This window comes from Trachurus trachurus (genome assembly GCF_905171665.1).
Source record: "Trachurus trachurus genome assembly, chromosome: 3".
NCBI classification, from domain to species: Eukaryota; Metazoa; Chordata; class Actinopteri; order Carangiformes; family Carangidae; genus Trachurus; species Trachurus trachurus.
The window spans coordinates 8,368,276-8,385,225 of NC_139893.1; the positions used below are offsets into that span (position 1 = coordinate 8,368,276).

Consider the following 16,950-nt stretch of genomic DNA (forward strand, 5'->3'; position numbering starts at 1 on the left):
CCTACACATTAAGTGTAAGTGGTGATCAGCTGATCAGCTTCAGCTATACTGTAATAATGCATAGTAATATGTACGGTATAAGATAGGAATTAAACAGTACAGACCAGAGGATGCTGTCCATTGCAGGACAAACAACATCAGGTTATATTGTAACCATCTATCTCTTTTTGAAATGAACTTTTATGATGTAGCATCCAATCAAAACTTGTTAGCGTCATTACTATTTTTGATTGTGATGTTGAGTGAGTAAACATAATGACAATGAACCCAACAGCTCCAAACCAGTCCCATGGTGATCGGACACACTGCAATGCAACAATGCAAAAACAAAACCGCACATATGAATAAAACTCACGATAACAAATACAGGATGTGATAAAATAAAGAAAAAAAACAAGAAATGAGTACATGGTGTCTGAGAAAAACTATTTATAGTAAGTTTTCTGTTGTGTGTGTGTAAAACACCAGCTGTGGTCTCCTGCTTATTCTTTTAAAAACGTTATAAAATTTGCAAAGCAATGTCAAACCCAGACGCATGTCATCTTTAAAAGGAACCTAAAAATAGTCAACTATAAGTGTCAGTGCTGACAGTAGACATGACTTAAACAGTAACACTATGCATTTGGAGCCTTAAAAATGTATGTAGGTGTAAGTCAGATGCACGTTACTTCCAGGTTTAAGGCCTCCGCAGTTAAACAGAGCATTACAAAACCATGCCAATAAAAAAAGACTAAAACTCTACGTGCTGCAAGACGACCCTATGAGTTTAAATATAGAATGCATATGTACTGGACTATTAAATGAGGTTGCCAGGCTTCAGCTGCAACGGGGGTGCAGGTATCATAGTTGGGGGATTAAGCCGACTCTATTTTTGTGACCCTGGAGGCACCAAAAGAATGACGTGCCCTCCGTCTGTCTCCAGCCAGTGTTCTCCACATCTCAGCTCATCATGTCAGTCACTTGTGCTGCTTCACCTTTCACACATTTATCTGGAAATGCATTTAAAGTTTAAAAAAAATGACGTTACTTTCTTTAATTTGAATTTGGATGTTGTTAATGTTAACTCCCACAATGCACCACATTGTTTGAGATGAATGTCAACATCCGACTGTGAATTAACTGACACTGACAATTAAGTACTGATGTTGTTTACTCTCAACAAATATCTATCTTATACACTGTCAACAAGCTTTGTTCTGTCAGGATTAAGTACAAATGTAATTGCATTAGTGTTTAATTAGTTTAGATTGAAATAACGTTGTGATAAAACGCATTTAAGATGAAGGTCAAAAGATGTTTGACATTATTTGTTTGCCTAAATGAGTGTGCATCACCATACAAAACTATTTATACGCATAAATTACTTCATTTTTTCAGCTATTCATATTCGTAGATAATAACTTTGCTATTGATGTTTTGGAGCAACTAAACATAGAGTTGCAAAACCAAAAACATCCTGTTGATTGCAGAGCATGTATAATAATTGAAAAATAATTCCCCTGGGCTCAAGACAATCATAACTGTTATTGTTCAGGACAAATCCCCTACACTAAAAGTCTTAGCACACACGAGCCACTCCACTTGGTGCTGCTCTGTGTCACCTGATATGTGATACTACACCCTCAGTCCGCAAACAGCAAACAGCCATCCATTCCCACTGAAGAGAGGGGGGAAAAAACTGTGGAAAGTCATTTGTCAAGCTGGAATCCCGTCAGGCATTTTTGGATCAGTGACGCTGGAAATGTGACAGTGTCCATTTCCAGCATCGGACGATGTTTCCACCTGGACTGTGTGACGTGTAACTGGGATCTGAACACGGCCAAAAGGGGCTTAGAGTAACTTTCACACCACTGGAAAAGTCTTTGAAGTGAGGATGGATAATTGCGTGCACTGTATTGTGATCTGAGCTACTGGCTGTGTGAAGCACATCACATACCAAAGCACCTTGTTCCACCTTTATTGAGCCAAGGACTTTATTTGAATCACAGGTTGTTGGGGGCGCAGGCTAGTTACGTTGGCATATTAGTAGTATTTTACAGTTTATTTGAGTTTTTAATGTCTAAATTGAATGTAGTAAGTGTTTATGTTTATCTTTGTGTAACCTAACAATACATCTATTCTTGTCCTGCTGCTGCTTTCCCTGAATGAATAAAAGTTTATTCTTAGAAAAAAACACCACCCCTGGCACACAATATAGTGAGAAAGAGCACAAATAAAGTTTTCATGACATGATCACTGTAGTTCAGTTTAACACAAACACAGAAACACCAACAATTTTTCACATTTGCTGTGCAGATAGATAGTCAAACAGCAACAGTATGGCTGGTTATCGTGATAGGTGCAGATCTCAAGTAAGTGGTTTGGTTGTGGTTTTAAAAGTTGCTTAAGAGGCGAGGTGACCCAACACAGTTGAATATTTTCTCACACATATTGTAATTTCACATAGTTATTCTCTTAAGGGGAAGTTTCACTGTAAGGTGAAGACAGCACAAAAGAAGAAATGTTTACCACTAGACTTTCTGCTGCAGCATGATGATAACACAGTTGGTGCTGCTGAAATTTACAACTTTCAAGAAATGTAATTTTAGTCTAGATTATGCTAAGATGTGGGTTTTTTAGACAATGCACAGTGAGTTGCTTCTTCCTCGTATGGTGACTATGTTATTTTGAAAAGAAGCACACTTACCTGCTTTTTTGACTGGCTCTGGCATCCTGAATGGTCTCCTCTCCTCCACAATAGTGTGTGACTCACTTTTCCTAAACAGTCGTCCGTCTCTCCCAACCCTCTGCCTTTTAATAGTGCTGCTGGGTGCAAATGGCCTCCCCTCCTTTCATGAACCATCCCACCTCTCCTGACATTTTTTTTCCTTCCTCGGTCCAACAACACAGTGTCCAAAAAACAATAACCACCCCCTCATACTCCCCATCAAAGCTTGTCCCATCCCAGCAGCAACTTGGCTTCCACCCCACCCCCAGTCATGTTTGACCTCAGGCTATATTTCAACCATCCTTTCCTCCAACACCTCGGCTGAATGATAGGCCTTGAGAGGGTGGGGAAGAGATGTAAGGCAGCGTTTAAATTTAGAAACTTGGATTCACAGAGCGAAAAGGTTTGTTTGCTCTCCCCACATCTGTGCTGCTCCCCCGTCACCCTTTAAATCTAACAATGAGTCCTACAGTGGTTGAAATAGTGAGATACCATTTATTTCATCTGTTGACAGAGCTGAGGAGTGGTGAGGTGTTTTTTCTTATCTGATGGATGAGGTGTTTCAGAAATCCCTCCTCTGAAGATTGTTTAAACAAGTCCAACTTGCCAATTTAACAAAGTATGAAGAAGTCAGGAACCCCAAAACATGACACAGCTTAAAATGAATGGCGATAATTACACAACTGAATTCAAGGCTGTAAAAATATTGTTATGGCATGGTATGGTACGGCATGGTGTGGTATGGTATGGTAAGGCGTGGTGTGGTATGGTATGGTATGGCATGGCATGGTATGGCATGGTCCAGCATTGCATGGCATGGTATGGTATGGCATGGTGTGGTGTGGTATGGTATGGTATGGGGGGGGGGGGGGGGGGTATGGTACATAATTACATGGCATGGTATGTTATGGCATGGTATGGTACGGCATGGTGTGGTATGGTACGGCATGGTATGGTATGGTATGGCATGGTGTGGTGTGGTGTGGTGTGGTATGGTATGGTATGGTATGGTATGGTATGGTATGGGGGGGGGGGGTATGGTACATAATTACATGGCATGGTATGTTATGTAAGGGATAATGTATAGTTCGGAGGTTGTTATGGAGAAATAAACCCCGACAGGTTGTATGGAACCCCGACGCGAAGCGGAGGGGTTTCATTCAACATGAAGGGGTTTATTTCTCCATAACAACCGACCAACTGTACATTATCCCGCTTATTACACGGTTTACGAGTGAAATAATTAATTTGAAACATAATGTTGATCAAAATACGACTTTCATCGATTTAAAATTGCATTTAGCGAATCTGCAAGACCGGTCACTTCCGCTGTTTTGCCGAGCCTCCTCCCGTTCGTGCATTTGAAGCCTTTGATAATCAATCAGTGGATCGATGGATTACCATACACGTGTTAAAATGTGTGTATTGTGTGTAGTCGTATCTGTCATAAACAAGAGATTAACGTTACTGTTTACGGGGTGCGTTTGTGTCGCGGAGCCGCGGTGCCAGCTGCACCGAGACGAGAGGAGAGCTGACACCGGGTCAGAGGCTCTGATGCAGGTCTGGTTTCCAGCCACGATGTGGAAGGAGCCTCCACTCTCCTTGTAACAGGTTACAAATCATTTATCTCTAACATCGCTATTAGTCCGACGCTGTTTAATGACGGTAAAAATGAAACACAAGGTAAATATCCTGCATAGTTTCTCTTTTCTGTACTGCGCTGATCAGAGCGGCGTCCCTAGCAACGGTCTGTTATACATGACGACGGTCCGTTATACAGAAATAACAGACCGCAGAACGCAGCTCTGGACCAATCAGAGAGCAGCATTCAATAGAGCCGTGTAATAAGTAGGGATGGGACGATACACCTAAACTCACGAAACGATGCACTTCGATATGCCAGGGTCACGATACGATATGCCACGATACGATATCAAAAAAAGGATGAAAAATAAATTATATAATAAATTATAACTTATTTATTTTTGCTCCAGTTGCACACAAACAGGGAAACTGCTTTCTGTTTCTATTTCAGACCTTTTCTCTGTGTTTAGTCTCTAGGTTGTTAATTTCTCTAAAATAATCAATAATTATTTTACACACACACTGCTTTCCTATTTCTATATCAGCCTCCCTCTCTAGGTTAGCCTGGCCTAGGAGTTTTTCTTAAAAATAAAAAATAGCAGTGCAAGTGCCAGTTTGAAATGTTCTTGTCATTGAGGGTGCTACTACAATAAAGCAATGTGACATACAACATCTGGGATTTTAATCTATCCATATAGCCACATCCAGTTTTGAAGATATTTCCCCATTTTTCACAACAGGGACCTGGATCCTATCAGAAACTTAGCCTACATGTAAAACATATTGCACTGGGAGGAAAATGCCAAAACAGATTTCAGTGCATCCAGAAAAAAAATCATATCAGAATGTAACACTCACAACATCTCAAAGACCCGACAGACAAACAGCCAATCATTTAACAGCTGTGTAGGTGGGTTACAACATCATCGCCAGGTTAATTCATAATAACAGAAGCTGCTGTGAGGACGTGAGGATGTGAGAACGTGGGGCTGAAGGAGTGGAGAGTGAAAAAGGAGACGTTAGCTCGACATTGTCGACGCCGGGCAGAGGACGGAGCTAAACCACGGCACGGCCGTTCGGCTGCGCTGACGGACCCGCGGAGATCCCGTGACCGTGCGTCTGCCCTGACTCTGAGGCCACGGCGGTAATAATGACGCAGCGTCAGGCTGCTCACCGTCACTTGATCTCAGAATTAAATACGCTGAGCCGCGAGTGTCGGGGTGTGCAGCGACCCTGGGTTCCGCCTTTGCTGCGTGTCAAATCAAATCATATCTCTCTCTCTCTCTCTCCCTCCTCCTTCTCTCCAGCTGTCCTTTCAAAATAAGAGCGCAGAAAGCCCGGAAAACAAAACAGTGACTCGTGAGCTGGTGGCAGTGAGAAATTTAGCGGTGGAGGTGCCAGTGTGCCAATTATTATGCCGCGGCGTGCCTGTGTTTATTTCGCGATACGTTTTTTTGCAGCACGATGCATTTCGTCACATTTTGTATCGCGAAATTTCGCAAAACGATATTTCGTCCCATCCCTAGTAATAAGGCATGGTATGGTACGGCATGGTGTGGTGTGGTATGGTATGGTATGCCATGGCGTGGCATGGTGTGGTGTGGTATGGTATGGTATGGTATGGTATGGTATGGTATGGCATGTCATGGCATGGCATGGTATGGTATGGTGCAATAAAAGGGATACTTCACCCAAAATCAATAGTTCACCAATTGTCTACTCACCGTCATGCCAAGGAAGGGTTTTGAGAACTTTCGGCGTCATCAAAACGCTTTTGGAGTTCCAGGGGGGGTCCGGCTGTCAACGGATTTTCATATACTGTAATGGCGGCGGATAGTGCTCACTTTTGAATTGTCCAAAACCAAATACCTCCATACTGCTCGTCCATACTGACCCAAGTGTCCTGAAGCCACCACGTGAAAAAGTTGTTCAGAAAAAATGTATTTGATCTCTGTTTTTAGCCTTGTTGCAGTAGTAGCTACCAGTGGCTCTGTTGATGTTTGTGCGCATGCGTGAGATTTGCTGAGATGTTATTCCATGTTTACATCATACATTCAATGGTTTACAACAAAGAATGAACCTTTTGCTACTGATGGTCACAGTTTGTTTTAGATACATGACAACAAACTTCCATTCATACTTGCCTGAACAGCTGAATAGTAGCTGTGGTATACGCTCATTATATCACAGTTAACAACCAATCAGATTGACGGATTTCACCTTTCCATTTTATAATATAGTATAGTATAGTATAGTCCTATAAAAGTTATGGCATGGTGTGGTTTGGTATTTTGCAAGTATGTGATAGTACTACTGCATGGTATACTATGTAGTTTAGTATGGTATGTTTGTGATTTTTATACCCATACTGGAATTATAAATTAATTACATCTAAGTGCAGCAATGTTAATTCTGTTGTATTGCATTCTGTTATTTGTGGCCATTTCTTTTCACCTGCTCAGCTGTTGGTACATTGGTACAGTATCAATTACCACTTCACCATTGAGGGGAGCTGTTGGCTCTTGGGACAGCAGGTGCTGCATTATATTTATATTTACACACTGCACACTACAGTTTCCCCTTTTTATACAGTGTTTTTGGTGCAATGTTATTCATTATTATTCATTTTCTTTGTAGACTGTTATTAGTCGTTCTATCATGTTATTGTGAAATGAATTTCATCTTTTAAAATAGTTTTGAAATGTGGTGGTGATGATTGAACATAGGCTGCCTAGTGCATACTTCCTATTTTTTCTGTTAAAGGGGAGCTGTGTTAGTGAAGTTTATTAGCACAAACTCTCTGTCTTTTAACATTTGAGACTGTTTCGTAAAAAGTTAATTCTTCTGGAAAATGATGAATGTGCATGAAAAATACAGAGAATACAGCTGTTATTACATGATCCAGCTGTTCAAGATCACTACAACTACAACATTCAACAACCAACTAGATACAAAAGTGCACTGAGTGCTTGTGTTGACCATAAATATGAAAACTCCAGATGTGTCACTGTAGGCTTTACTTACACCCGCAGGCGCCTGCAGTGTGTCAGGGCTCACAGGCCGATATACATAAGAACTGGGCGACAAGCCACTTCACCCTCTCTGCCCTGCATTAACTTCACAGTTCCTCATACTGTATTTTGCCAGTTATCTTTATAGCTGTAATGAAAGGTGAGAGAAGTCATCTGTAAAACCTCGCACTATACAACTTTATACAATATTAACTTCTTCTTCTCCTTCCTCTCCTTCTCCTTTTTTACCCTTTTCCTCTGTTGTGAGATGTTATCACAGTCATCGTTGAAACAGTTACAATGCACATATACACACTCATGAACAATTCATTTATTTATTTTTTTACAAGCAATTACAGAGTTTTTTTTTTTTGTACAAACCATTTTATTATCATGTAATTAACTGTGATAGTAGTACGTCCAACCTAATCACAGTCGCTACTCTATAGGTTAGTTTATATCATTTATGACTTATTTATGACTTGCTGTTTTAAATATTAAATGGTAATAGAAATATGTACAAACAAGAAGCACTAACTACAATTAACAGAGAACAAGTCCGACAATGACAAACACTGTAGGGAGAAGGTCTTGGGCTTCTGGGAAGTTTTCAAACCTCAAACCTCAACCCACATACCCATATAGTCAATATTTAAAATGATTAAAGAGACATTTCCAGATACATTACAGTATGCACTGATATGTTAACAATGTGAAAAAGCATCACAGTGATCGATCTATGGTCTTACTAAACGTACCATATAAATGCACCTTGTTCTTTCTTTTCCCTTTTGACTATGAAGCTAAACCCAGTGCTAGTGTACTGTCAACCTTACAAACACAACACAACTTCAGGAAGTCGCCTCTCCGTGTCCGAGCAATTGCTTCCACAGAGCAATTGTACATATTTATAGTTGGCATATATTTATATTTATAGTTTTGTTTTGTTACCATTGGAGACAGATGTTGAGCTGTTTCCAGCAAAGATAAGATCAACCACTGGCCATACGCTTCATATATCATACAATCATCATCAATCTTCTCATTATACTTCCCAACATTTTCATTAATTTCCCTTAACATCTAATAACCTTCTAACTAAGAAAAAGAGAAACATTTTCAGATTGTTTATCCAGCTCTACTGCTGTGATGTTGAGAGAACTTTTTCTGAGCACCTTTACTGAGCAGTTTTCTTTGTAGAAGTTTGTGTTGGACAGAAGTGGTTTTGCTTTAACATTGATTTATCTGTATACGCATGAACATAACTATGCTTCGGCCCCTTGGATATATTTATCACTGGATGAGGTTTTCAAGTGTGGCCTTTATTTTCATTGAAGGTTTCTCATGCAGGATATACTGTATGCTAAAAAAGTTTCTTAGGCTTCCTGTTGGCTGCCTGCAGTGCTCATGCATTTTGGTCTTACTCTTGCAGATGTCAGCTGCAGCCTTCAATATGAAATATGCATTTTTTTTAAAGTACACCTAGCTAAAACCAATGCAGTCTAATACAACAGCTTGGTCCTGTCTTTTCTAAAACCCTTTAGAAACATATTGATTGAACTTTAAGGTCACTTTGGAGGACATGAGTTATGGTGATGTTGGATTTAACTATCTTCAGTAATACGAATTGGATTGAATGCAATGGATTGTATATTCAGGTCTAATATTTTTTATAAGACAACAGGTTATACCAATTCATCTGCAACAACATAGTGTACAGTATTCAGGGAAAATTGGAGGCTACAGTCAATCGCTATCAGAGAATGACACAATGACTTCACATATGCTGCACAGCTATTAATGCTAATGGTGGCTATGTAGCAATGGCAAAACATACAAATAGCTCCTTTAAAATGTGAAATCCAGTTGAATGTGTTTGATCAAGAAATGTTCCTCTTTCTTTTTCTTCAGCTGATATTTATTGATTTTTCTCTCATATATAAATGACCAATGTGTCTCAGAAGAACAGGATCACATGACTTGCAGTTCTCATTGGTCTGTCTTATGTTAAATCTGAGGGAGACAAAAGGGACAAACTTCCACAAACAGGAGATTGTTGTAATGCTTCTTTTCTAATCTGGTTACCTATCCGCAAATGTGCGTACACATGTTTCATACCGCTACTTTCTGATGGATAAAACCACACTGAGGTTTCTGTGGTATCAGTTGTCTACTTTGGATGACAGTTTCTAAGTGATCTCCAATATCTCTTGTTATACAGAAAGTCTTTGGGGATTTTGTCTGTTCCATACTTTTACCAGTATTTTTTCAAAGGATTGGTACCACTGTACAGCAGTGTTGGTGCTATTCACAAGCTGCTGCGGTGTTTATCGGAGCAACGAGGTTGATTAAGCATCGAACACCAGAAACTACGGCTCTAATGTCAACACTTGATTCAATCCAAACATTTCATTATCCTTCCTGCCTACATGTATGGCTTTCTCTCTAGATGAGTCTTCCCCAGGACCTCATCGCTGAACTGGTACGTTAGCTTCTTCTTTATTTTTTTCACCTCTCCGGTTTTGCCATAGTTGCGCAAAGCTCGAGCCATCTTCTGATAGGTCATTTTCTTGCGATTGCCCTTCTGGATTCCCCAACGGTGTGCGAGTGCCTCTTTGTGTTTGGAGGAAAACTGGAATGTCCCTTTATCTCTGTCCACCCACCAGATACTGTCCTTCATATCGCCGCTCCTTAAAAGGTCCAACAGGAACTGGTACAAACGGATCTTCTTCTTGTTGCCTTTTGGAGAAATCAAAGGAAGAGTTGTTCAGAGTTGCATCAGTCAGTCTGTACAGTCATTATCACTCATCAGTCATGCAGATAGACAGGCATTGTCAGAATATGCTACATAACTTCTAGATATCCAATTGTACAGCTTTTTGGTATAGTATATGACTACAAAAGAAAACTGGGGAATGCAGGCAGATGCATCCCTCCATAATTCCTTGTTTTAGTATTTACATTGAGCTACATGATGTGGCCAAGTGATTACATATTACTGTCCTGAAACAGATTAACATCACTTTACAGTTGTTTAATCTCTAATATCTTGTGTACAAAGTCTAGGAAAATTACAAAATTACAGAAGAAATAATTGTTTCCAATGAAATTAAAATGAAATTATAAATTGGATAAGTTACTTGACTGTCATCAAAAGTTATATATATAACTGTAGTTCTGCAAGTCTCTCCATAGTCAACAAAGGATATTCTTTATGATGCAACATGTGGAAATTTAAGGATCATCCATCGTCTGGAGCTCGTTCACGAGATGCCACGAGTCAAACAAACAGCCTCTCCACTCAGAGAACCATGGTTACTTACATCTCTGAGGGTACATATTTAAAATGTGTTGACCATGTTTGAATTTAAAAACGACACTATTGGCAAAAATGCAAAAAGGGCTGTCACCTGCTCTAAGAACCAATGAGGTAGATGACCTGCAGTTACCACCACTGAGCTCATCTACTGTAGATGGTTGAGTAAAAAGAGACTAATACAACCACAGTTACTGTGACAGGCACTACAGGCTCCACTTATCCTGCTGGATCTTTAGCTCACAAAAAGAGGAAGTGGAGGCTGTTAAGTGAGCCAGCGCACTTAACTCAACTATAAAGTGAAAAAGACATTATCTGAGCCTAAGGTCTACTGGCAAAGGCTTTCAGTAGCTCAGGTGGAACAGAAACAACAAACGTGGTTCTGACAGACACATTTATTTCTGTAGTAAAACTAGACAAGTGGACCAAACGTTCACTCCACTCCAACAAGTGGGCACCTCATAGAAGGTAGAGAAAAGCCTAATAGGAAATACAACAACAACCAGTGGGTGATTTCCAACCCCTGAGACCAACTATATAGCATTCTTTTTCTGTGAGCCCACTTCTGTTGAAAATGCGTCACCATCAGTGTAAAAACAGTTGTGCAACAGTAACTCATCCTAAAACTGTATCTGAAGTTGTCAGCAGAACAAAAAAACTGACATGATGCAATATCAGAGCTCGACCATCGCAATGTGAAGACACTGGTCTTTTTAGAGCAGCTCTCGGTCTTAGAGGGGGGGTGGAAAACAATAATACACTCACTCACACAGTTTTTCTTCTTAACTGAGAACAATAAGCATTGTTACACAGTATAACTACAGACAATAATAATCAATCTATGCCAGTACAAGTTAGGGCTGTCAATCTTCCCCCCAAATCAGATTCAAATTTTTAATGTTTTAGCTCATTATATACACCTATACCAGCTTATTATTACGTCCCACATCCACTAAAGGGCATTCCAACCAAATCTGTTCTGTAACATTTGCAACACAACAAGTTTTACCAACTCAATATAAAACTTCAAGAAGAGAAATCTAAATATTATAAGTAGTGGTGCAACAGATCAGTTGATCCATGATCCATTCTGATCGCTCTCCACAGATCGGTCTGCGGATCGATCGATAAAAAAAAGAAGGTGTGCGTGTGGTGTGGGAACACATAAGTGCACCGCCCAACATGTTTACTACCCCAAACGTTGCCATGCACAATGTTAATTTGCGTCGTTGTTGACAGCACACGTTTGAACTTGAGTTTCCACCTTCTAATGTTCCCATTTTAAAAATAATTCAAATTCTGTTTGAGTTGTGTAGTGAAGTTCGTTCTGACAGCTCTAGTACAAATGCACAAAGTCAAAGGCAACTGGACCTGGTGCAGATTCTTGAATCTCAAATATCTAAAGCAAGTCCAATGACTTGTTGGATATAGATATAGATATAGATATAGGTCATAGATATACCATGACCTGGATGACTGAGAGTCTTCACATGGTCAGCACAGTTGCTGTGTCTTAAAGTACAGGTGTTAACTGCTCAGTAAAGGACTGAGGGCCTGTGAATCCTGCTCCTTACCCAGCTCTCCAGAACTGACATAAGGGTGCCGATCCCTCAGACACTCCTCGTCGGACACCTCCAACGGGGGACTCCGTCCTCCGTGGTCTTCATCATCAGAGCTGCGCTGGGACACGTGTTGCGCATATACAGGTACACCCCGAGGGAAGAAGGCTACCTACAGGACAAGTCAGAATTAATTAATTAATACAAATTTAACTTGGAGCTTTCTGTTTTTGTACATTGTTCATTTATGTTGCTCTGAGGTTTAAAAAAAACTAAAACTGCATGACAATGTGATGTATATTCTTAAAGTTTTTTTAATCGATGCAGTTGCCATGATAAAGAATCCATGCAACATTGCACAGAATACAGCATGACCTGTGGAGAAATGCTTTGATCCTTCTGTATAGTTTAGCAGTATTTGTACTTGATTATTTCCATTTTAACCAACTTTACACTTCAAGCTCACTACTCCACTTTTGAGGCCATCAGATGACTGGGTAACTGTTTTCTTGTTTGTTTGATTGTAAATTAAGGCAAGGAAAGGCAGGGGAATTTTTATAGCCCATTTTTACAAACAGTTTGTTTCAAAGGGGCTTTACATGTCATCATAACAACATCCTCTGACCTTAGACCCTCACATCTACTGAGGAAAAACATGTAAAAGTAATTTATCAGGTCATCAAATGTACTGTATATACTAATCAGCAGTTAACATTAGCTGGAATATTTAAGATACTCATATAGAATATATATTGTTCATATTTCTTTGGTAATAGTTCTTTGTTCTGTTTTTAATCCACTGAAAACCACAGATCCTCATCCTCCTTATTATATTTTTTAAACAAATATGACTTTTTTATTTAAATGGCTAAAGACAAGAACAGGTTTTCTGATATATATCTGTCATTGTAAGTGTAAAGCTATCTACATCTCTCTGCATGAGCTGTGATGTGTGGACGCTGCTGTAGCTGTGATGTCTGGGTGGGCAACAGAGTCATAACATCCTTTATATAAAAAAAGAGTCAAAATAAGCTAGCCTACATGTGAATTCCACGTGTGAATAGAGTTTCATGTTGCGATCTCATATCACGTTTCAGCTGACGCATTAACACTTTTTTCCCCCCACCCCACACTCATTCCCATTTTTGCCTCCATTGTACAGTTAAAGTGACATTTGTCACTGACATTTTTTTCTGAAAAGGGAAACTTCACATGTTCACAAGCGAAAACCCACTTTGTCGGGGGAAAGACTCACACAGCAAACACACAAGCTGTGGAGCAGAAATGAAATGTACAAACAGTTACATGTTAACAATAATCCTACTCATAGATGCATCCGCGTTTATTCTGTACTTTTTGAATGTGGTAACATTTTCTTTTCCTTTGTCTATTTCTTTTCATGCATGTCGAGCTCTTCTACATGCATTTCCTTTGCCTGTTGCACTTCAACCACTATTAACTGTTCACATCGACTTGGTTAGACGTGCTGCACTTTAATGTTGTGCAAAACCAGAGATCTCTGTTCTGGTTCATTGGTTCACAACTGGAGGGTCGAAACATGCAGTTGTGACTGAGTGATCTTAGCTAAGCCCTCCGTGCCTGTTCAAAGAAAATGTGTTTTTTTTCCCCCTGAAATTAAAAAAAGACAAGAATTAATGTTTTTTCTTGTAACCCTGAGATTCACTTCCTGATTTTTGTCACAGGACCCTAAAAGGCCTCCAGTTCCCTGTGTCCTGACTGACCTGAAACCCAACGATGACTTTTGGAGATGTTGACTTAGACGTTGAATCAGACGTTTGACATTTGTGAATATAGAGATGTTACTGTGCACTGTGCCATCACCAGATAGTGTGTGTAAGTCATCACACCACACCAACAACCAGGAATTGTCTGTTTCTTAGTTTAATTTTAGTAACATAGTGGAACAGAAAAGTCAGTTATCAGCACTTAAACAGTGAGTAATGACAACTTGATACAAACGCTTCTTTTACCTTTTTTAGTTTTATGCATCTTAAGTAGAGTTGCATGTATATATGAATGCGTGTAGTTGTGTGTGTGTGTGTGTGGGCTTCTTTCTGTGTGCCCTGTGGACTTACTTGTTGCTGTAACACATGTGGATGTCCCCCGAGAGTTGGGTCGAGCAGGTTCTCTGCGTCGTATCTTATGGCTTCGTGTCGTATGATGCCGGGCTGGTGGAGGGCCTGCACGCTCTGCAGCTCTGTAAAGTTGGCTTCTTGAAGGTTTTCAAACTCTGCAGGGTGCACATGAGGGTGAGCGTGGTAGTCCCAGTGGTCTAAATAAAGAGGGCGAGAAACGGCATAATAGCCACGGCCTGTTGTAGCTGAAGATCACTGGTTTGCCGTGTCAACAGTTTTAACAAATTTGATGGAACAGAAAACTGGTATTTTTAATGATTGGTGGTGACTAACGGGGGGGGGGGGGGGGGATAACCTGACTGTCTGAAAACTCATCTTTGTCATAAATTACAAGGTGAAAAAACAACAGGAGTCAACAATGTGCTGCTTACTCATAGTGCTTAAGTCCGCACAAACTGAAACAAAACGAGGAGAATAATGGAGAATTCAGCATGAAGCTCTTTCCTGTTTGTTGCCACACGAGCAGCGTTGCCACAGCCGTAGACTGTGACATTTTAAACTCCGTTTCACGTGGTCATTGACCCCCTCTCTGCCCCCAGGGAGTATTTCACAGGTAGATTAAGTAAATTTAAGAAGCAGGCTTTAAAAGTTGTAAGAGTTTAACGTATTTTAAGAGTGAGATATATCTTTTAGTGTGGGTTAAACTGGGAATCAAAGAGCCAGATAAGTTTGTGACCAAGCATTTCATAGGTCAGCAACACACTGTTGATAAAGATACTAAAGCCTTCACGAACACCCAGTGTAACAATGTGAGACCACGACCCCCACCCACCAACCTACTGTACCCATCCATCCATCCGTCCATCCATCCCTTCACACACTGTTTATGCTGTTTTGGTGCAATATTCAAAACAGTTGATTACAAGAGAAAGTAAAGCACCTCTCATGTATCAATAAAACCCCATGGGGGCGAAAGTTGTTCTATGTCTGTAGTCGTAGCAGCCGAAACAAATGGCATCTGTTTCCTGTGTTCCATACACCCTAATGTGGTGTGCTCCAGCTGCACTCTGCAGGCGTTTTAAGTAGGCTCACAATACAACAGAAAAGTCGGTGTCGCCACATCGGGTCATCGTGGTTGATTTGGAAAATTAAAAAAAGACGAGATGGCGAAAATGATAGAAGTTTATTCTAATGGTAACCGAGAGCACCGATTGCAGGATTCATTCCAGTAAATTCAAGTCATTGATATTCACCCCACAATCACTGTCATGTGTATTTTTTAGTGTTTCTAATTATAAAATATACATGTAAATGTCACCCACTTTAAATAAAAAAAACAGCAATTGGTGATTTGATCTCAACTCAAACAATGTAAGTAAAACTGAAGTAAAACTCACCTGCCTGGATATCTGTTTCTAGGACATATGGATTATAATATTCTGCAATTTGATGTCTGTAGATCTCTGGGTCATACATTTCTTCCGAGTGCTGCAAGATGCAAATGAAAAAGAAAAAAAAAACATTTTAGCCACAAAATATCAAGAAAACAACTACAACAACAACATTTTACTGGTGAATGTGTTAAATAAGACAAACATTATACCACCACTCACCAAACATTGATACTCACCATCTGTCTTTTATGAAACTTTCACAATGTCTCAAAATATGCTTACATTAGATTAGATGTAGATAAGATGAGGCATCAGCAATATTTTTTTTTTTTTTAAAGAACAGTGACTTTTTTTTTTCTTGCCACCACTGTTCTGAAACTCTCGAGCATCTGAGTTTCATTTTCACGATTGCCAAAGTATAAAAGACTCTAACACTTTGTATCCTGTAGTCAAATGGAAGAACAGTAGACTCACATTAAGTCGTGTTATATGAAATTACCAATGTATATCGTCCATTCTCTAGAATATAAAACACATTTTGAATCCAACGCTGCGTTAAAAACAAACTCCTCAGGGAGTTTTGTTTTTTAAAAGCCTCAGATTATCAGAGAGTCAACTGAGCGTTTCTATGTTAATAAAACAAATCATACTTACAGACGGGATGAGATAGCTCTCCATTCTGTATGGATGCAACATGGAGACCTCTTCTCCAACGGACCGACTCTCAGACTCTTTGCTGGCAAAACACTCTCACAACCTTTCAAAACTTTAGCGGCACCATTGCACAATGTTTCAAAATTTCCTTTCATTCAACGAAAACCAAAAGGTGTCTCTCTCCCTCTCTCTCTCTCTTATTGTATAGCGTACACTTATGACCTTAACTACTGTCGGAGGCCTTCAGCCGTGTCAAATAAAATGAAATAAGCAAAGGGCTCCTGTTTGACTCTGAAATGAAAAAGGAACTTTTGACTTCTGTAAAAAAAAAAAAAAAAAAACTGTGTGGGTGGGAGCAGCAGAGTGTGTCTGCAAAAGGTTCCTGGCCATTGATGATTTGACAGAGGAGACCATGAAATTTTTATCAGGGTCTATCTACTGTCCCCTCCCTCTGCAGCCAATCATCATCAAGGGTTTTTCTCACAGTCTCACCCCGTCCAAAGAAAAAGAAAAAAAAACTCTTACAGGTGGTAAACACTGAGTGTGGTGGACTGATGAATTTTTAATGTTTTCACTGTGGTTGATTTTATTCATGCCTTGTGTTCTTTGGCATCTCAACATCAGCAAAA

At 39.8% G+C, this 16,950-nt stretch overlaps 2 protein-coding genes across 4 annotated transcripts in view; both read right to left on the reverse strand.

Annotated features, from left to right (window-relative positions):
- mybpc3 (myosin binding protein C3) overlaps positions 1-2,751 on the reverse strand; it is a 34,650-nt gene extending 31,899 nt beyond the window's left edge. The window contains exon 1 of the mRNA XM_083999744.1: positions 2,687-2,751. Coding sequence (XP_083855870.1) covers positions 2,687-2,711 — 25 coding nt within the window. The 5' untranslated portion in view covers positions 2,712-2,751. The remainder of the gene's footprint in view (positions 1-2,686) is intronic.
- A 4,929-nt stretch (positions 2,752-7,680) lies between these two features.
- spi1b (Spi-1 proto-oncogene b) lies at positions 7,681-16,698 on the reverse strand. Of its 3 annotated transcripts, none has more exons than XM_084001700.1 (5): positions 16,322-16,698; positions 15,671-15,761; positions 14,274-14,428; positions 12,193-12,349; positions 7,681-10,041 (listed from the first exon to the last, which is right to left on the reverse strand). In XM_084001700.1, the coding sequence occupies exons 1-5, from the start codon at positions 16,361-16,363 to the stop codon at positions 9,728-9,730; spliced, it is 759 nt and encodes a 252-aa protein (XP_083857826.1). In that variant the 5' UTR covers positions 16,364-16,698; the 3' UTR covers positions 7,681-9,727. The 3 variants fall into 3 exon arrangements, with proteins under 3 accessions (XP_083857826.1, XP_083857825.1, XP_083857824.1); XM_084001699.1 differs by having other exon boundaries at positions 14,274-14,470; XM_084001698.1 differs by having other exon boundaries at positions 14,274-14,509.
- Between the last annotated feature and the right edge of the window lie 252 nt (positions 16,699-16,950).